Source organism: Tursiops truncatus, chromosome 7 (genome assembly GCF_011762595.2).
Source record: "Tursiops truncatus isolate mTurTru1 chromosome 7, mTurTru1.mat.Y, whole genome shotgun sequence".
NCBI classification, from domain to species: Eukaryota; Metazoa; Chordata; class Mammalia; order Artiodactyla; family Delphinidae; genus Tursiops; species Tursiops truncatus.
Window position 1 is genome coordinate 7,587,649 of NC_047040.1, and position 19,145 is coordinate 7,606,793.

Sequence of the window (19,145 nt, forward strand, 5' to 3'; positions counted from 1 at the left end):
CAAACAGTCACCAACTCACACAAGTGGGTGTAATTAGCGCTACTTATACACAACTAGGTCAGGTTTTCAAGGCTGTCTCTTGTCCACGCCTTGGGATGCATAAATGTGGCTTGTTTGCTCTGGTTCCATAGGAAATTAGTGTGATTACTAAACCAACCTCTCCTTCAAGGGAAAGATTTCAATACCCTCTGACTGGGGAGTCCTGTGCCCCACGTTCCCTGAAAGCTGGAGGCGGTGGCGGTTCCCTCCTCAGCTGCTCCACTGCGCCCCAGAGCCATCCTAGGTAGCCTGGGGACTGAAGGGCTCAAAAGAGCACAGACTCTTCGCTGCGGATACATGTATAAATGAGACGAACAGATGAAGATGAAAATCTTGCTCATAATAGTGAAACTGGTAACTGGGAAAAAGGGGAAAATTCTGACAGGGTGATAATTACTCTTTAAGCCTCCCTGATTCTAGAACTATCTCCACGGCTGACGTGATGCGCTGCCTGTCAACATTTAACCAGAAGCTCTGAACTTCTAGTAAAAGCCTTCCTGTACTGTTTACCGTTACCTTAAAGAGAAGTGCAGCAATTCTTACGGTGGCAGAGATGACACAGAGCAGCTCTGTCCTCTTTAGTCTTAATTCAGTTGGATTTCCTTTTAATTCTTCATGTCAGGCCAACCCAAACAATGTGTGACAGCTACACACAGGACGTGAGAGCAACAAAAAAGGGTAGTGAGGTTACAAATGTTCTCCAAGGATCTGAGACTGCAACGATAGTTCTCAGCACCATTTCAAATAGGATGTGTTTCTCATTGAGTCTAAGGAGTAGAAAGAAGGACTTTGTTCGCGGCAGGCGACCACTCTCCAGTCTCGACTTTACCGAGTTCAGGAAGAAGCTCTGAACCGCCTCTCTTACCATTTTACAGTCTAGGACCCTTATGAGTATTTTTTTTAATAATAGCTAATGCAAATAGGAAGAGTCTATGCTGTAACACACTGAACAATAGGAAAGATGAAATCCAAGACCACAGTCACTGGGACATTTCAGGAGACCTAGTCTGACTCAGAGAGAGAGAGTGACCAACCCCCACCCCCACCCCCTCCATGTAGCCAGAGAACACCTGACAGGTATTTCCATCATAGGTGCCCTTATTCACAGGCTACTGGCAAGAGGATAAACTGCTGTGATCTTTCTGGAAGGGAATGTGGCAATGTTTCAAAATTCTTAAATATGTCTATATTTTTGACCCCATCAGCACAGTTCCAGGACTGTCCTAAAGAAATAACCAGAGATCACAATAAAGATTTATGAACATAGAGGGCCACGGCACTATTTATAGTATCAAAAAATCAGAAACTAAAATCCACAATTGGGGCAAGGTTAAATGTTTAAGAGCATATTCGTATGATGGAATATTACATAGGCATTATAAGGTTTTAGAAGAATTTTGAATGACATGGGGAACAACTTATGTAATATTAAAATGCAGAATATAAAAACTACATGTATGCTACGCTAACCACTCCTCCCTCCTACCTGAAGTGGGAAATTCATAAGAAATCACAATATACCCAAATATTAACAAGAATATACTTTTGCTTTCATAACCTGATTTAAAGCTTCCTTTCTAAGGAAAAAGTGGGGACCAAAGGGGCCTAACTAAGAACAGAGTGGAGGAACTAAGAACAGAGCAGGAGGAAGTGTTTCTCGCCCTCCTGTGCGTCTGGTGCCACATGCCTCCCCACTACAGCTCATTTCTCTGCAGCTTAAGGACCACTTTGAGGCTGCTGGCTCCCAAATGGCTACCTCTAGGTGAGCCCTCCTGACTGACCTCCAGACCTCTATGCCCACATGCTTATTCCACATCTCGACCTGTTCTGTCTCCAGCTGGCCCCTCAAACGCAACAGACCCTCAGTGGAAGTCATCTGCTTTCTTCTCAGCTCTCCTATCCTAAGGTATTTCCTGGTCAGTCCATGGTACTGCATCAATGCACATGCCTGAACCTGAAGCCCGACCCCCTGATTCAAATCTCCTCCTTCACCGCCCGCCCCCCTCCTTCCACATCTAATCAGGACAGTCCATTTGTCAAGGCTTGCCAATACTCCTTCCTCGCTCGGATCTGTGATTTTCTCTCTCCCCAGGGGCTCGATCTCAGGTTGGGCCCTTGTCATTTCTCTCTTGGAATATAAGCTTCCTTTACTTTCTTCTTTCAGTCTACTCTCCATACTACAGCCAGTAAGCTCTTTCTAGAACACAGTTCTGATCACGTCCTTTCTGTATCTGAAATCGTCCCGTGGCTCCCCGAGCCCGCTCCTGCAGACTTCACGGCCTGGTCCCTGCTCCCTCCTAGAGCTGCTCTCTCTTCTCAGGCCACACCACACGACCTGGAGCAATGCGATGCTGCCCAAAGGCGCCACCCCTCGCCCCTGCCACGCCTGCGCCAGCAGTTTGCATGAAGTGCCCCACCCCGTGCATTCGGAGCCTGGCTAGCCCCTCAAGTCTTTTAAAGGCCTTGGTGTACACACCGCCCCTGCTGGGAAGTCTTCCCTGATCCCGAGACTGGGCCCATCCTCTCCAATGCAGTCTCACCACACTCTGCGACAGCTCTGTCACAGCACTTAACGTTTTCTGTGTGGTCTGCCGGCTCCTTCACTACACTATAAACTTAAGGACGGGGACTGTTCATTTCCAGCACCTACCACATACTTGCTTTCTGTACCCAATAAATGCTTTCTGAAGACATGCTGCTGAAGGGAGGACTCTATGACTAAGAAAACAGAGACCAAGTCTACAAACATATCCAACCGCCTGATCAGTAGCTTACTCTTGTGCTCAAGTGATGACATAAATAATAAGATCAAGGAAGAGCCAGATAGGATGATTATGCCCATCCTTCTTACCTTGCACCAACTATCACACTGTACAAAAATTAAAACAGCAGAGAGCTGGAATGCTCATTTCTTAAAAATAACTGCATTGTAGATAAGCAACAGGAACATACTTAACTATATTTTTAAATGCACGATCCAACAAAACACGTTGCTACATACAGCAGCAGGGGTCGGGGGTGTGGGGGAAGAAACGTCATACAGCTTTCTGTGAGTCAAGTTTTGCAATGGCTGTCTTCCCACCTTCGGCATCGGCATCGTACCAGATGGCAGAGCCAGTGTCTCTGCAGGTGGGCTCAGGAAGGCGGGGTGGATGGGATGAGATCTGACTGTGAAGAGGCTGCTGAGCTTGCAGAGGTGGGAAATTAAGAACCACTGCTCTTTTTGCTTCAGGCTAATTAAAGCTACCTGACCGTAAATAGGGTAAGGGAACTGGTGCTAAACGGATTCATTCCTTTACTTCTAGCCTCCAACTGGACCTGCTAAGCATGATACTAATCAAAGGAATAATTTACTTAATTGCGTGAAACTATCCCGAGAGGTAACTCAGCGCAAATGTTCTCTATTAGCAGTCCAACTCCCCAGTGCGGTGGTGAAGGGCTGCTAAAAGCTGACTGGGTAAGAGAGCTGGATTTCATTTAAGCAGGGGTCAGCATACTACGGACCACAGGTCAAATGTGGCCTACCACCTACTTTCTGTATGGCTCGCAAGCTAGGAACAGTTTTTATATTTTTAAATGATTCAGAAATAATCAGAAGAAGAATACTGTTTTGTGACATGAAAATTATATGAAATTCAGATTTCAGTGTTCATAAAGTTGTACTGGACACAGCCACACTCATTTGTTTGTCCCTGGCTGCTTTCACACTACAACAGCAGGGTTGAGTAGTTGAGACAGAGACCAGACGGTCTACAAAGCCTAAAATATCTGCTAGCTGGCCCTTTGCAGACAGTCTGCCGAGCCCTTACTTAAAAGGCTGGGCTAGGCCAAGGTCATCCATAAGAGCCTTCCACAGCAGCCTGGGTCCCAAGGTATCTAAAAATTGCTTCCACCAATAAGTTTACCTTTACGATCAAGTCCACTCAAAGAAACTGCCTGAGGTTTGGGCTTCAGAACTGTGCCAGGTGGGAATCATATAAGATGAAGCTGAGAATTTAGTAAAGGCTCCTTTAGTTCGATGGAAACACCAGATTTTCTTCACTATAACTTTCTCTAAATTCAGAAAGTCAACGGCTCAGCAGGAGTCATTCACATCCCCTGACCACCCGCCGGGGACCCCAGAAGTGGCACAGTTTCCCGCAGTCATGCTTGTTTCTCCAGAAGCCCTCACACAGAGTGGCCTCTAAGCGCTATCACCTGACTGAGCAAGGTCAGGCTGGAGAGAAAGCGCCAGAAAGCTGTAGGTGTAGTTTCCTGAAAACAGTCAATATTCCCTAAGAAGTTTTTGTTTGGGGGCTCTATTTAGCACCCCACTATCCTCCCTTGCTATCCTTTCTGAAGGCAACGGCCCAGGCACAGAACTCCAAAAGGAGGCGAGGCCTTGTCATCCTATCATGTCAGAGTCAGGCAGGGTCACCTCCACCCCTAGGTGGGAGCAGGCTACCAGGTGTGCACAAACAGAAGTGCCAGGGAGCTTGCGCACCCCCCCCCCCCCAACCAGAGCAGGGGGTGGAGGCCTCTCACGGTTCCCCTTCCCCAAAGCTCAAGATTTGCGTATCATTATAAGCCATTATGATTACTTTTACTACAAACACAGAAAAGTCTGGGACTCCCTTTATGGGAGGCTCCTTTTAAGAAACAGGAGTGACGTGTTATAAATCAATAAAATAACAAAAGCACCTGCGTTCAATTCTAGATTTAACATGGCAGCAGAAAACAAGGGATATTATTCAACTCACCCAACCAAAAAGCACATAGAATGCACTCGGCACCTGCACTGACTTTCGGGGCAGCGAAGCAAAGGCGCATCATTTCACTGAGGTAGGACCTCTTAGAACTAGGTTCGCCCTCTAGGTAAAAAAGATGCTTGGAGTAGTCAAACCAGCCTCGAAGGCAGTGCTTCGCAGTCTGTTTCACACCACAGTACATACAGAACTTGCTAATATTTGAGCATACACTGGGTAAGCACACAGGACTGCAGGCAGGTGGTCCCAGGGGACTGGAGCCAGCTCAGGTGGCCCTGCGGCCTGAGGGTGCACTGTCTCAGACATGGGCCAGGCAGCTCTGGCCTAAGCTGTTGCCTGCAATCACCCAGTGACCGAGCTGCTCTGTGTTTCTGCGGTTACTGTGACCTCCAAACCAGTCTGTCCTCGACCTGACAAATAGGCCCCACGCTGGTGTCCTCCACCTCACTCATTCTGGAGATCATCACAGTAAACTGATTTCTTGGAAAGGCAAAACTGCTGGCTTAGCAGGTTTATTCTGCGTTCAAGGGCATACAGCGTGACACAGATGTTGTCCCCTCTCACGGAGGCCTCTCATGGACCCTCTCTAACTGAGGCTGGTGTAGGAGGACATATTTTTTTAGGACTGCCACCAAAAACGAGGACACAGTGAACTGGGGCAAACAAAGCATCAGAGAGCAACTCCAAACAGCAGGCTATGCCAGAAGCACTGAGGAGAAGTGGGTTTTCGCGAGGGCAAAGGCAGGCAGTAGGCACGGGAGAACAAACGCAGGGACGGCTGAATGGGGCCGTTTAGCTGATTTATAAAGGATCTTGCCAGTGTCCCTCGCTACGGGAGATCGATGTGCTCCTTCTTCTAAAGCTGTGGTCCACACACTTGTTTTCTGGGGAACCAAGGAATCAGCTCCAAGGATGCAATTCCATTATTTTCAAACCTTAATTAACTGGAACCTAATTAGGACTTGAAGGGGTTTTTTTCTCACTTTGAAGTAAAACTTTTCTCTCTCAAGTCAGCATGGTGTAAATGGAGGAAAAGCGAACAAAGAGTGGGCTATCTGGGTTTCTTGCATATAAGCAACTCATCTAACCTTTGGGGACTTCAGCTTCTAATCTATAAATTGAGAGGGCTGATGAAATACAGGTATCTAAAGTTATTTTCATTGGGATTGACATATACACACTACTATATACTATAAAATAGATAACTAATAAGGACCTACTGTATAGCACAGGGAACTCTACTCAATACTCTGTAATGGTCTCTATGGGAAAAGAATCTAAGAGTGGATATATGCATACGTATAACTGATTCACTTTGCTGTACAGCAGAAAGAAAACACTGTAAATCAACTACACTCCAATAAAAATTAATTAAAAAGTTATTTTCAGCAATAAAATTCTGACTCTAAGACATGCCAACAGATCAGTATCAACTTGAAACTGTGATCATTCTTCCACCCTGACTGACTACCACACCCCTCCTAATGCGAGCTGAGATTGCTGATGGTCTCTTACAGTGTTTAGCATATTTAACATATTTAATTCAATTCAATTTTATAACAATCTGATGGGGAAAGGTTTCTAAAACGGTATAGCAGAACCCTCTCATTTGATGTGCCTGAAGCAGTGGTGGGTTAGTTTTTCCAGAAGCTGGCTAAAGAGGGGAATCATACAGAAGAGATACATACATAACTAAACATTTGTTTTACTTAATTTATATAAATCTACATTCATTCACTTTCAGAAAAAATGTAAAGCTTTTTGAAAAGGTATGCTAATTGGATTTCTACATACTTTTTTCTGATAAACTACTCGTAACTCATCATGTATAATTTATAGTTTTTGTTTCATTAAAAGAGAGTGAGAGGGACTTCCCTGGTGGCACAGTGGTTGAGAGTTTGCCTGCCGATGCAGGGGACATAGGTTCGTGCCCCGGTCCGGGAAGATCCCACATACCGCGGAGTGGCTGGGCCCGTGAGCCATGGCCGCTGAGCCTGTGCTCCGCAACGGAAGAGGTCACAACAGTGAGAGGCCCGCGTACCGCGAAAAAGAAAAAAAAAAAAAAAAAAAAAAAAGAGAGAGAGTGAGAGCTTAGACATCTGTAAAGCAATCTCAGTACAGAATTCCTCCTGAATTTTTTTTTTTTTTTTTTTTTTTTTGCGATACGCGGGCCTCTCACTGTTGTGGCCTCTCCCGTTGCGGAGCACAGGCTCCGGACGCGCAGGCTCAGCGGCCATGGCTCACGGGCCCAGCCGCTCTGCAGCATGCGGGATCCTCCCGGACCGGGGCACGAACCCGTGTCCCCTGCATTAGCAGGCGGACTCTCAACCACTGTGCCACCAGGGAAGCCCCCTCCTGAATTTTATGATCTTTTCCCCACTCTTCTATAGTTGTCACACCCAAACAGCAGAACTTTTGGAGATTCTTCTTCATCGAGTGTTTCCAAACAATTTAACTTAGTTTTCACAGAAACACCAGCTTTTAAAAATGTTCTTACTTGATCAGTTTACCTAATATTCAGTTAAACTGCATACTTATAACAACATGTACAACTGGTGTAGCAGGATGGGAATAAAGAGGGCTGACCCTTGATACACACAACTCCTGGTGGAAGGGAGCACAGCCAGCACGTGCAGCACACCGTGGGCACTGCTCACTGTGTCGGGCAGAAGGTGCGGCGAGCACTGGCTGAGAGGACCGTGGGGCAGCCAGGTGAGGAGTCCAGGGACGCAGGTGGAGAGGCCTGTGCAGTGCCTGGGAAGAAGGGCAGGGCCGGAGAAACTAATTTTGGTGTTATCAGCATCTAACTGGTAATTAAAATCATAAGAACACAGGAATTCATTCAGGGAGACAGTGTGGATAGAGAAAAAGAGGGTGGGGTAGACTCCAGGGAATGCCAACCGTAAAGAGGTGAGCAGAGGAAGAGGCTCCAGCAAAGGGACCAGCAGGACATGACTAGAGATGTATGAAGAGAAGCAGAGAACCAGTCTGCTTCTCTGCTTCTCTCCTGGGCCAAAGGCAGGACAGAAGTCCAGGAAGCAAACACTGAGAAACGTCCTTGGATTTACAACCAGGCAGCCGCTGGTAAGTGAGAATGAGCTTCACGCCCCAAAGGATGATCTCACTAAAGGAAGGAGAGGAGATCCTCCATCCTCTTCCATGCCCGTGACGCCTCTTCCACTGGCTCTGCCATCTCCTTCAGCAGCCGCTCTGCCTACTGTCTCCCAAGTGGCATTCTCGAGCAGGCAGGTCTGCTCAGGCTACCTGAGCCCAGGCAAGGGAAGGAGGGGCATGAGGGTTCCAGAAGATGCCTTGACTCCTCCAAGCACAGGCAGAACAGATGATCCATTTGTCCCAAGAGCCGCTAACTTATTCGTAGGCCCAGAGCAGCAACTGTTTGCCATGCCTTCTGAGAAGCATTTGTGTAAGTTTACCACAAAAAGTAGGACGCAATGAAATCTTCAATTAGAAAGTTTTAAAACAAGGCTGTTAAACTACTGATAAGCTACTCATAATTCATCATAATTTCTGATAAACTACTCTACTTTGAGATCTCTCCAAGCGGAAAGGCTCAGAGAAAGAAGTCTCTGTGAGGCTGCGCTCTGCCAATGGTCTGACGAACGGCTCCCTCAGCCAATCGTGTGGCCCAACTCATTTTCCAAACTCCCAGAGACTTCCCACAGCGTACAGAGACCAGGGGAGGAGAGCGAGTTCTCTGGGGCTCGGGTAAGAAATATAAATGAGAAGAAAAAGGCTGCACGATATGGAACAAAGGCTCTACTCTGTAACGTACTGGCAAGTAATGAGGAAGGAATTGCTTGATCTTAAGAATTACCAACTCTCAGACGTGGAAGTCGACCAGGTCTGAGTGGCAGCTGTCTGAGTCCCAGAGGGCCGTCAGCATGCCCGTGGTACTCAAGAGCAATCGATACTATTCCGGGCCATTGCTTTCTTCAACAGCCAACGTTCTACAGTCTCCTCAGTTCTCTGCTTTTTCAGATATTAATCCAGATATTTGTAAACATATAAATCTTTTTGGAAGACAAGGGATAAGAAGAAACACTTTTGTTTTAAAGCCTAACAATCAGATATTGGTCAACTGCTTTCTACACTTCCATGATTCCTGTTCCCAACTCCCGTAAGAGGGATGTGAGATGGAAACTGGGTGAGGATCAAGTACTGGATCCAGCCTCACCAGGAAGACCAGATGGGAGTTCTGGTCACGGAGCCACCCAGACAGACACCACGCTTTCGCCTTGGCTCATGTCATCAGGCCCTGGGTGCCTGTGGAGTTGGCAGGGCAGGTGGGGGGTGGTTCCTGCCTGCCTCAGAGGACACTATTTCAGCACAGTGATTGAGGAAAGGAGGAGGGGGGAGCCCAGGACTGCCACGCGAAACCTCACACACACTAGGTTCTGGCCGAAGTCAAACCTGCTGGTTGTTGACAAAAAAGCAGCGACTGACCTGATCCAAACGAAGTGCGCCGTCCACAAACCGCTGTTGGCGTAACTCCTTTGCGATACGGTGGAGGTTCAAAACAGCCCGGTGCACTTCCTCACTGGTGTGCTCCGGGGAGACGGGGGGCAGCTCCTCCTCGGGGATCTTCCTAGTGGGGCCTTCAATCATGCTCTGTGCATGTTCATAGCTCAGTTTGGTGCAGGAGCGGATGACAGTCTGGCCAAACCATTCACTGAGGATCTGCAAAGACGGACAGGTTGTGAGGGAGAATGTTTTTCGGCTTTTTCTTTCACGCAACCATTCATTCGTACAGATTCTACAGATCCACTGAGCGCCGGCTTTGTGCTCAGAGCGCCACTTGGTTCTGGCGGGGTACAAAGAGCAGTCATATGGGGAGCTACTGCCCTTAGGGAGCTCAGGGCACGGACTCTGCAGGCGGTGGAAGTCGACGAGCGGCCTCTAAGCACACGGGAGGCACGGGCGAGGCCGAGCAGGAGGCTTGAGGCGAAGGGCCTGCTGGAGGCTTTCTCATGAGTTGGGAGAGTGGCCATCAATGCCAAACTGGAAGGGAGAAGAAGGGATGGACGCTGAAGATGTGACAGGTGGGGAATCTTACTGGACCTGATGGGGGCTGAAAGAGAAGGTGCGGTCATGGACAGAAACAGAGAACACAGGTGCAAAGCAGGACGGAGGCAGAGAGAAAACCAATTCCAGTTTGCTCTATTTGGAGCATTTATGTAGAGACAAAGGTCCAGAACAGGGTTTCTCAGCCCTGGCACTACTGGGCTAATTCTCTCTTGTGCTCTGTAAAATGCTCAGTGGCATCCTTGGACTCTACCCACTAAATGCCGGTAGCACCTCCCCCAAACCCCGAGATGAAAACCAAAAATGTCTTCAGACATTGCTAAATGTTCCCTGGGGGAAACGCAGCCCAGCTGGAGAGCCTTTCAGCAGTGGTGCTTGCTGAGTGGTGGGATTAAAGATGTTTAATACTTTCAATGTGTCTGTATTCTCTATAATGAACATTTACTACTTTTAAAACAAAAATAAAACATTCAAATATTTTGGGGACTCCTGGGTCTGAGGTGCAGGGAGGAGATCCAGAGGGCGATCTGCAGCAGGCACTCGGGGCCTGGGGCAATGACTGGGCTGAAGGTGGGAGCTGGCATCATCGACCAGAGGGTCCAAGAAGGGAAGAAGGGAAGTAGGAGAGTCGAGGCTGCATTCTCCACGCCCTCCTCCATTTTGGGGAGCCAAAAGAGAAACTGGAGAATGGAAACAAACAAAAACCAAGGGAGTTCAAAGAGCCAGGAGAAAGACTGGGAGCGTCCAATATTAGGAGAAACAGGAGAAAGGGCCTCAGAGAAGGGGGACTCAAAAGCTACAGCAGACACTCCCGGCACTTCTGACGAGAGAGGCACCGCTTACACACTTTCCGTACGGCAACTATTGAACTCACACAGCAACCCTAGGAGGTAGGTATTTTATTATCCTCATTCTGCAAATGAGGAAAGCAAGGCAGAGACACATTAAATAAGCTGCCCAAGGTCATACCACTAGAGAACGGCAAAGCCAGGAACTGAACGCAGGCAGGCCCGCCCCAGAGTCTGAGCGCTCAACCACTAGTGTATGTCAAATGCCACTTGGATGTCAACGAAGACGGAAACAAAGAAAAGGTCTTTGCATTCAGTTACTGGTGGTCTTTAGGAAGGCTATTTTAGGGGGCAAAGTATGGCGAGGGGCGGCGGACAGGGTCGAATTGCAAAGATCTCAGGCATGTGCTGGGAATGGATTACAGGGATGCTGCCACAGCACTTCTCGTCCTCAGGGCAACCAGAGCCCTGCCTTTCCTCAGCCTGGCACACACATGCCACGTGCCACTCAAACAGCAACATCTTCTGCGTGTGTTATGATGGGAAAAAGTTTGGGACGCTCTGGGTTAAGGATGGGTGAGGGACTTCCCTGGTGGCACGGTGGTTGGGAATCTGCTGCCAATGCAGGGGACACGGGTTCGAGCCCTGGTCTGGGAAGATCCCACATGCCGCGGAGCAACTAAGCTCGTGCGCCATGACTACTGAGCCTGCGCTCTAGAGCCCGCGAGCCACAGCTACTGAAGCCCGTGTGCCTAGAGCCCATGCTCCGCAGCAAGAGAAGCCACTGCGATGAGAAGCCTGCGCACTGCAATGAAGAGTAGCCCCCGCTCGCCGCAACTAGAGAAAGCCCACTCGCAGCAATGGAAACCCAACACAGCCAATAAATAAATAAATAAATAAACTTATTTTTTTTTAAAAAAAAAGGATAGGTGAATGTCCAGCAGTAGAGGCAATGCAATGAGTGTGGGTGACCGCTTCCAGAAGGACGGTAGGACAGGGATGTTGTTGAGCAGGCAGGACAGAGGCCTGTGCCGTGTTTGCAGGCAGGGGAAGAAGCCAGTACAAAAAGAAGATGCGGTGCGAGAGAGCAAAGGGAGTAGTGCCAAGTAGTGCCAAGGCGACCCATCCAGGAGAGAGGAAAAGTGGCCTGGAGAGGGCAGGAAGAAAAGGGGAGGGGACGGGGGAGGAGATCCCGAGGGGAAGAAGAGAGAAGGTGAGAGCACTCACAGTGGATGGCCCCGATCTCTGGAAAAGTGTAGGACAAAGAGTGAAGGGGGCTGGGTGGGGCTCAAGGGCATGAAGACAGCGGAGAAGGTCAGAGCTAAATGCTGTGGGAAATGTGACCCACGAGCAGGGAAGAGCCAGGTGTGCCGAGGGGCAGAGTGCGCTTGGGAGAAGGCAGGGAACGCCAATCGGCCGCAGGAACTTTCTCCCTCGGCTTGCAAACACCCTTTTCATCAAGTAAACCACTGTGGCCACAACTTCAGAGACAAGACTTCCCGAAAAAGACCATCTGAAGGGTCCATAGGTGTTTCCAGTGGGGAACGGGAGAGCCCAGCCCACAGCTGTCCACACCACAAACCTCTAGGGGACACAGCTCCTACCCTGGATAGCTAGCGAGACCCCTCTGATACCCTCTCCTTCCAATGAAGGAAGAACCAGTACTCTTGAAATGGCAGCCATGAAGCACAGGAAGAGAATGGTAGCGACCACTGACATTTTTCTTTAGTTCAGTGCAAAGAGCCTTATTATGAAGAGTCTTGAATCTGTAATATCAGACTTTCTTTCTTTAAAAAAAAACCCTCAAACTATACTTTCTGGATTATTCCAAGAGCTACTCCTATCTCAAAATACAAGCAATTCAAATACTGTGCTCATGACTCTTCTGCTATGGCAAGCGGGTCCTGAATTTGGCTCTCAGGAGGTGTCTGTGTGTGCTGAATGCGAGAGAAATGGTAGAGGCAATTCTAGGGACTGCCCAACAGTCCTGTGGGGAAGTAGTGCGTGCAGGCCTCCAGAAGAGCCCCTTTCAAGGTCAGCCATGCTTGTCCTTCCATCACACCCACATTTCCTGAAAACTCCCCACTAATGGAGCTGCTCCAACCTCTGCTAGGATGACAGGGCCACGACCTATTCATTCTTGTGGTCGCAAAGTCTTCCCCCTGGAGAGTCAGCTTGTTTGCTTTTCTCCATTTCATTCCAATCCTGGTCAGTCAATCCTCCTCCTTCTGTGTCCACATCTTTAGCTTGGGAAAATGTTCCTTTCTGTTCGATTCCACTCCTTTTTCACACACTCCCTCAGGCATCCGGCTCATAGGGTATCTGGCCTCTTGAGGTCTGTGTCCTCTTTTCCTAGAAGACACAGGTAAGCCCTGCACTCACACAGGGTAACCACCGCACACAGGCAGGGAGACTCGTACCACCCTGACTGGGCATCCATTTTCATGCAAACTGCTGGGTCAAGAACTGCTTTAAAAAGCTAGTGAAAGCTCCAGGCCCTCTCCCCTGAAGTATTTACAAACAAAATTTTGCAGTAAGTTCCAGGAGGTTCCTAGACACCCTGCCACCCTGAAGTCCACGGATCCGGCTCTAAACAGCTTTGTTGCTCCCTCTGAACCCTCATTTATAGGGCTGAGCCCTGACCAGGGGCCACTTTTCATCCTGAGGGGTTCTTAAAATGTATTAACTGTAACTTGACAAAATCAGAAGTCTCGCACTCCTCATCAAAACTTGCTAGCAGTGGGACTTCCCTGGTGGCGCAGTGGTTGAGAGTCCGCCTGCCGATGCAGGGGACACAGGTTCGTGCCCCAGGCCGGGAAGATCCCACGTGCCGCGGAGCGGCCGGGCCCGTGAGCCATGGCTGCTGAGCCTGTGCATCCGGAGCCTGTGCTCTGCAACGGGAGAGGCCACAACAGTGAGAGGCCCGCATACCGCCAAAAAACAACAACCAACCCCCCCCCAAAAAAAAACTTGCTAGTAATACAGAATGGCTGCACTATCTCAGTCAGTTTGAGCTACTCTTTTTTTTCCTAACGGGCACCTCTGCTCCTTCAGCTTGTTTTCTTATCAGTCAACGACAGCACCCACGAACACCAGCAAATCTGAGACTCCGCGCTGATGAGAAGCTCCCCACAGCTCTTTCACCTTACTTGAGCCTCCCCTCCCTTAATGCCTGCATTCCACAAAATCTGTACCTTCTTTTTTTTTTTAATTAATTTATTTTTGGCAGTGTTGGGTCTTTGTTGCTGCGCGCAGACTTTCTCTAGTCGAGGTGAGCAGGGGTCCACTCTTTGTTGCAGTGCGCAGGCCTCTCATTGTGATGGCCTCTCTTGCTGCGGAGCATGGGCTCTAGGGCGCAAAGGCTTCAGTAGTTGTGGCATGCGGGCTCAGTAGTTGTGGCACACGGGCCCAGTTGCTCCGCGGCATGTGGGATCCTCCCAGACTAGGACTCAAACCCGTGTCCCCTGCATTGGCAGGCGGACTCCCAACCACTGCGCCACTAGGGAAGCCCTGTACCTTCTTTTGGAACATACAAAGGGCTGAAGTGGAAGCTCTGAAGCGCCAACAAGAACATCCTGGCCCAGTGACAGTCGGGCAGCAGAACCTATCCTGCTTCAAAACAATCCAGTGATTCTGGGAATCGTATCTGACACACGGACTAAAAAAATTCTTAGGCCAAGAAACCACACTGTGGGGAGGCAGCAAGGATACCCATCGCAGCCTTATCCAGAGAAGGGCAACAGGAAAGCTGAGACCCAAACAGGGCCAGGCGGGGGGCGGGTGTTGGTTTCTGGGGGCAGCGTGCCTTACAGTACAGGAGGAAGGCCTCTCTGGATGAAACACCTCATTAATTTCCAATTTGGAAACTAGATTCCCATCAACGCCCCGTTCGTAACCAGGGCCAGTGGCAGAAGACAAAAGGACAAAGAGTTTTTCATGGAAAAAGTAAAAAAGCCATGAGGAGCTTCATAAACAGAACCCTTCAAAGAAGAATCATGTCCTTCCCCTTCCCTTCATTTAATCACAGGATTTGGGTCACTCCCTTTCTGCAGGCGGCAAGTTTCCTGCGTATACTCTAGGACGCTCTTACGTGGAACGTCAGATTAAATATGTTGCCAATACCGACGGAAGGCATCTGGCTGGAAAAAAACCTGGTTAGAAACGAGCAAATACTGTCTACCTCAAGACCTACTTTCCGGTAGCAGGTAGGACAGGAAGTGGCTCAACACTGCAAAGCACCTGGCCCTGCTCGGTGGCAGAACTCTCATACCTACGACCCTTTAAAATCTCTCCAACACATCTGGGAGGAGGGCATTACTCAGCGCATTTTACGCTGAGAGAAAAGGTTGGGGATTTGTGAAAAGTCATACAAACTCCTAAGTGACAGCCAGGATCAGCTCAGACTCAAAATCTAGTGTTATTTTTATTATATTTCAGCCAAAGGTCATGAAATAGATAGTGAAGTAAACAAAATAATATCAACTTTCTATATTTTATAGATACAAAGTTGTGAGAAAACCATATCCTTTGAAAACAGTTAATTTCCATTCAAATGTATTTAAAAATTTATCTTCTAAAAAATATGCCAGTGTCTCATTAAGAAATATTTGGTTCGAAAAACTGCTAATCGGGTTAATTTGTAATTTTAAGTAATTAGATGCAAAATCACTTCTGTAACATCTCTGGGCTTCTGTACGTAAAATATTTGGTTCAAAAAAACATATGAGGAAAATGAACTTATTTACAAAACAGAAACAGACTCACAGACATAGAATACAAACTTGTGGTTACCAAAGGGGAAAGGGGGGAGGGATAAATTAGAAGTTTGGGGGCTTCCCTGGTGGCGCAGTGGTTGAGAGTCTGCCTGCCGATGCAGGGGACGCGGGTTCGTGCCCCGGTCCGGGAAGATCCCATATGCCGCGGAGCGGCTGGGCCCGTGAGCCATGGCCACTGAGCCTGCGCGTCCGGAGCCTGTGCTCCGCAACGGGAGAGGCCACAACAGTGAGAGGCCCGCGTACCGCAAAAAAAAAAAAAAAAAAAAATTAGGAGTTTGGGATTAGCAGATACACACTACTATACATAAAACAGATAAATAACAAGTCCTAGTATATAGCACAGGGAACTATCTTCAATATCTTATAATAACCTGTGATGAAAAAGAATATATATATATTGTTTTTCAGCTATATAATATATACACATATACATATATACAGCTGAACCACTTTGTTGTACACCAGAAACTAACACAACATTGTAAATCAACTATAATTCAATAAAAACACACACATAAACAAACAAATGGAAAACGTAATAGGAAGAAAGAAACATTTTCCTGTCTGGAACAAAACCAGGCTGTTGAGTTGGCCAGGGTCGGGGCGCACAGATTTCTGCCGCTTCTTAGCTGTGGACACGAGGTAATCACCCCAGGGTGGGGAGGCCCAGTGGTGAAAAAAGGCAAAGGTACCAAGAGGAATGTGTCCGAAAAGAAACTGGGCAGAAAGAGGCAGGGCTCGAAGACAGCTCGGAGAGGCTGATGGCAACATGTCTGTGATGGGAGGGTGCTGGTGACGTCATGCAGGGAGCAGAGGCAGCGGCGGTGAGGAGCGAGCAGGGGTCTCCCCTGCTGGGCCTGCTCCTTGCACCAGGCCTACGGTGAAAGAGCGAAGCACAGGTCACTTCTTAAAGAAGAACAGGGAGGACCGTGGTAGGATCAAAGAGTAAGTAACAAGACGGAAGCACTGTCAGCAACACGCTTCATTTAGACCTCGCTGTGTCCTCTCCTACTGTGGCCGGACTGGGCCTGTTACCTGAAAACTGGGTTCGCCTCTTGGTGGGTGTCAAGCCAAAAGACACAACCAAGCCGAAGAGCGGGGGAAGGAAGGATTTATTACTTGCAGCAAAAGGAAGGAGAACACTGGGGATCTTTCCCAAAGAAATAGTGCTGGCTTTTAATCTGTGTTTTCCAGATACAAGGAAACCTTTCCCCTTAAGCTAATTATAACCTACAACAACTTTGTAAATTATACCTTTGTTGGTAGGATTGAGACATTTTTTTCTCTCTACCTGATTCCTCTAAAAACTGAAAACTCTTAGATTCCCAGCAGCCTTATCAAAGACTCTTAACTAGCTTAACTAGCTCATGTGCAACAAAACTAAAGGAAATTCTCCAGTGAAACTGCCACAGAGCAAAACTACTTACGACAAATATCACTCTGAAGTTTCTATGATGAAAAAAGCGGTCCTACAGAACTGCGTGGCCTTTGATATTTTAACAGCTGCTCAAGGAAGAACTTATGCTATAAGACATGCTGAATGCTGGTTTTTATACCTGATGAGTCTTCTAATGTGACTCACCTCATGACGCATATGAAAAAAAATTAAATCTCTTCTCTGAATGATCCTCTTCCCAGTTTAGGGAAAATGGTTTGGTTCAGGGGGCTCTTGGATCAAGTCTCTGCTAATGATGTTGCAAAATTGCTGTTAACTGTCTCTCCTGCTGTACTTCTCCGACACCTGCTAGAATAATGCTATGCAAGTGAGAGGTGCAGACACTACTCCGGCGGACCCCAAAACTTCTCTAGCTCTGGCAACAAGAGAGTTTCACTCCTCTAACCAGGGAGACTACAACGCCCACCCTCAGCCCTGTACCCCTCAAGAGAGAAGAGTGAAATATCTCAAGGCGGGGGGCTATGTAAGCAGACAGGATAGGGGGTCCCCAGAGTAAGAGAACCAGACGGAACTCTCTTAAATAAGAGAAACCATCTAAGGCCTCAGTCACTGTGTGATCTGAGCCTGGCCACAATGCTTGCCCTTGCAGAAGAATAGGTCTCAGTCGCTGAATTTAAGGGAATGAAAGAAGGTAAAAAGAAACCGCTGTTACCAGGCCAGGGAGCTAACTTAACCATATCGGAGATAATATGTCAGTTATAAAGACTCCTAGTTCTGTTTCAACGGTAAAGATTAGCCTCAAGCACATTTCTGAGCTGTTTTGCAAAATTCAAACCCCCCTTGAGTGCTCATCTATCAGATTAACTGGAACCTACGAATGATGACGTTGACTTTTTCTGATCCTCGTGATTTCAATCAACTACAACCTGGACTCCGTCAACCTCTGCCCCAATTCTATGCTGAACCCTCCACCCTCCTTTGCTGAAGCCTTTTCAGGAGTATGCATGCATCCTTAGCTTAAAACTTCCCCAATTTTGCTCCTCGGCGGGACACTGCTTTGGGAAAGATCCTTGGTGTTCTCCTTACTTGCTGCCAGTAATCAATCCTTCCTTCTCTCGCTCTTTGGCTTGGTTGTGTCTTTTGGCTCAACACCCACCAACAGGCGAACCCAGTTTTCAGGTAACAGGCCGACTAGTGACCAGTGCCAAGGGGAGCTGAGGAGGGAGCATGGGCGGCAGAGGGCCATGTGTTTGCCAGTTTTAGTTATAAGGCAGGTTATTTATGTGCTAGAATTTTCTGGAGGATTTATTTGTATAGAGGCAACTGTGTTCTCTTCTACTGTTTCAGATGACTTGCCACCAGCCTAGTCTGTTGTCCCTCACACTATAATCCGGCCCATTCCTATCGTCAGAGAGGAGGAAATTTTCCTCTACCCTTCTAGGTTCTTCTGGCTGGTCCAAGAATTACACTGTCATGAGACAGATTAATAGGAGAAAATCAAACAGAAGTTTAATAACATGGTATACGTGGAAGAGACTCAAGAAAGCTGAGTAACCCACTAAAATGGCTGAAACCTCACCTTAAATACCACCTTCAACTAAAGACAAAAGAGGATGTTGGGGGTAGTTTAGGATTTAGAAGCAGAGGAAGGAAATTCACGTGAAGATGGAAAAGCAAATGTTTGGTAAACAAATGTTTGCCGGGCCTGGCAGAGACAATGGGACACAGAGGAGAATTTTAACAAAACAGATTCTGTGAGGTTCCTCCCTGTCTACCATACCAAGTTCATCCTATAGTTATCTATGGTGACAACTCCTTCCCTTCGGGAAACAGGTCCTCTACCTACGTTCTTTAGACAGTTAGGGTAAAGTGAAAGTTTCTTCCTGAGGCTTTTGGGTCTTGATTGTTTTCAGCTCAAAATAATCCGCATGTCAAAGAGACATTCTGGAGTGGCAAATTTGCTCCCCTACACCATCTTGCCCTGGAGGTAGCTGTCTACACTTCTAAGCCTAACAAGAAGGAAACAAGGAGACTTCCTCAAGTGTCTGCCTTGCAAACCTAGGAAATGGCAGAAAAGCCTGAAGGCCGGGAAGTGGTTAGGAGACAAGAATTCCTTTCCTGTGACAGAGGATGAGGGTCCATGCCTGAGCGGTCTTTGAACAGTGTTCCCTTTACTGCAGACAGTTGCGAACGAGCCGGTGGGGAGGGGCGGGAGGAAGCTTTAAAGGTGGTGGACTGGATGGGAGGCCTAAGGGATGTGGGAAGGAAGCTGGAGGTGGAGGAGAGGGAGGAAAGGGAGGAAAGTGTAGGAGAGCAATGGAGGAAGCTTCTCAGGATTGCGTTCAGACTGACCCAGGAA

At 47.9% G+C, this 19,145-nt stretch overlaps 1 protein-coding gene and 1 long non-coding RNA gene across 17 annotated transcripts in view; one reads left to right on the plus strand and one right to left on the minus strand.

The window, feature by feature from the left end:
- The window catches only part of DIS3L2 (DIS3 like 3'-5' exoribonuclease 2), a 373,682-nt gene that overhangs the window by 66,978 nt on the left and 287,559 nt on the right, over positions 1-19,145 (minus strand). For all 15 annotated transcript variants that reach the window (XR_012332932.1, XM_073807105.1, XM_033859543.2 and 12 more), the window contains one exon: positions 9,249-9,482. Coding sequence is in view for 14 of the 15 variants with exons in the window: in XM_073807105.1 (XP_073663206.1) it covers positions 9,249-9,482 (234 nt within the window). In the remaining variant the exon portion in view is untranslated. The remainder of the gene's footprint in view (positions 1-9,248; positions 9,483-19,145) is intronic.
- Positions 1-19,145, plus strand: part of LOC109548012 (uncharacterized) — a 42,264-nt gene that overhangs the window by 7,180 nt on the left and 15,939 nt on the right. The window lies entirely within an intron of this gene.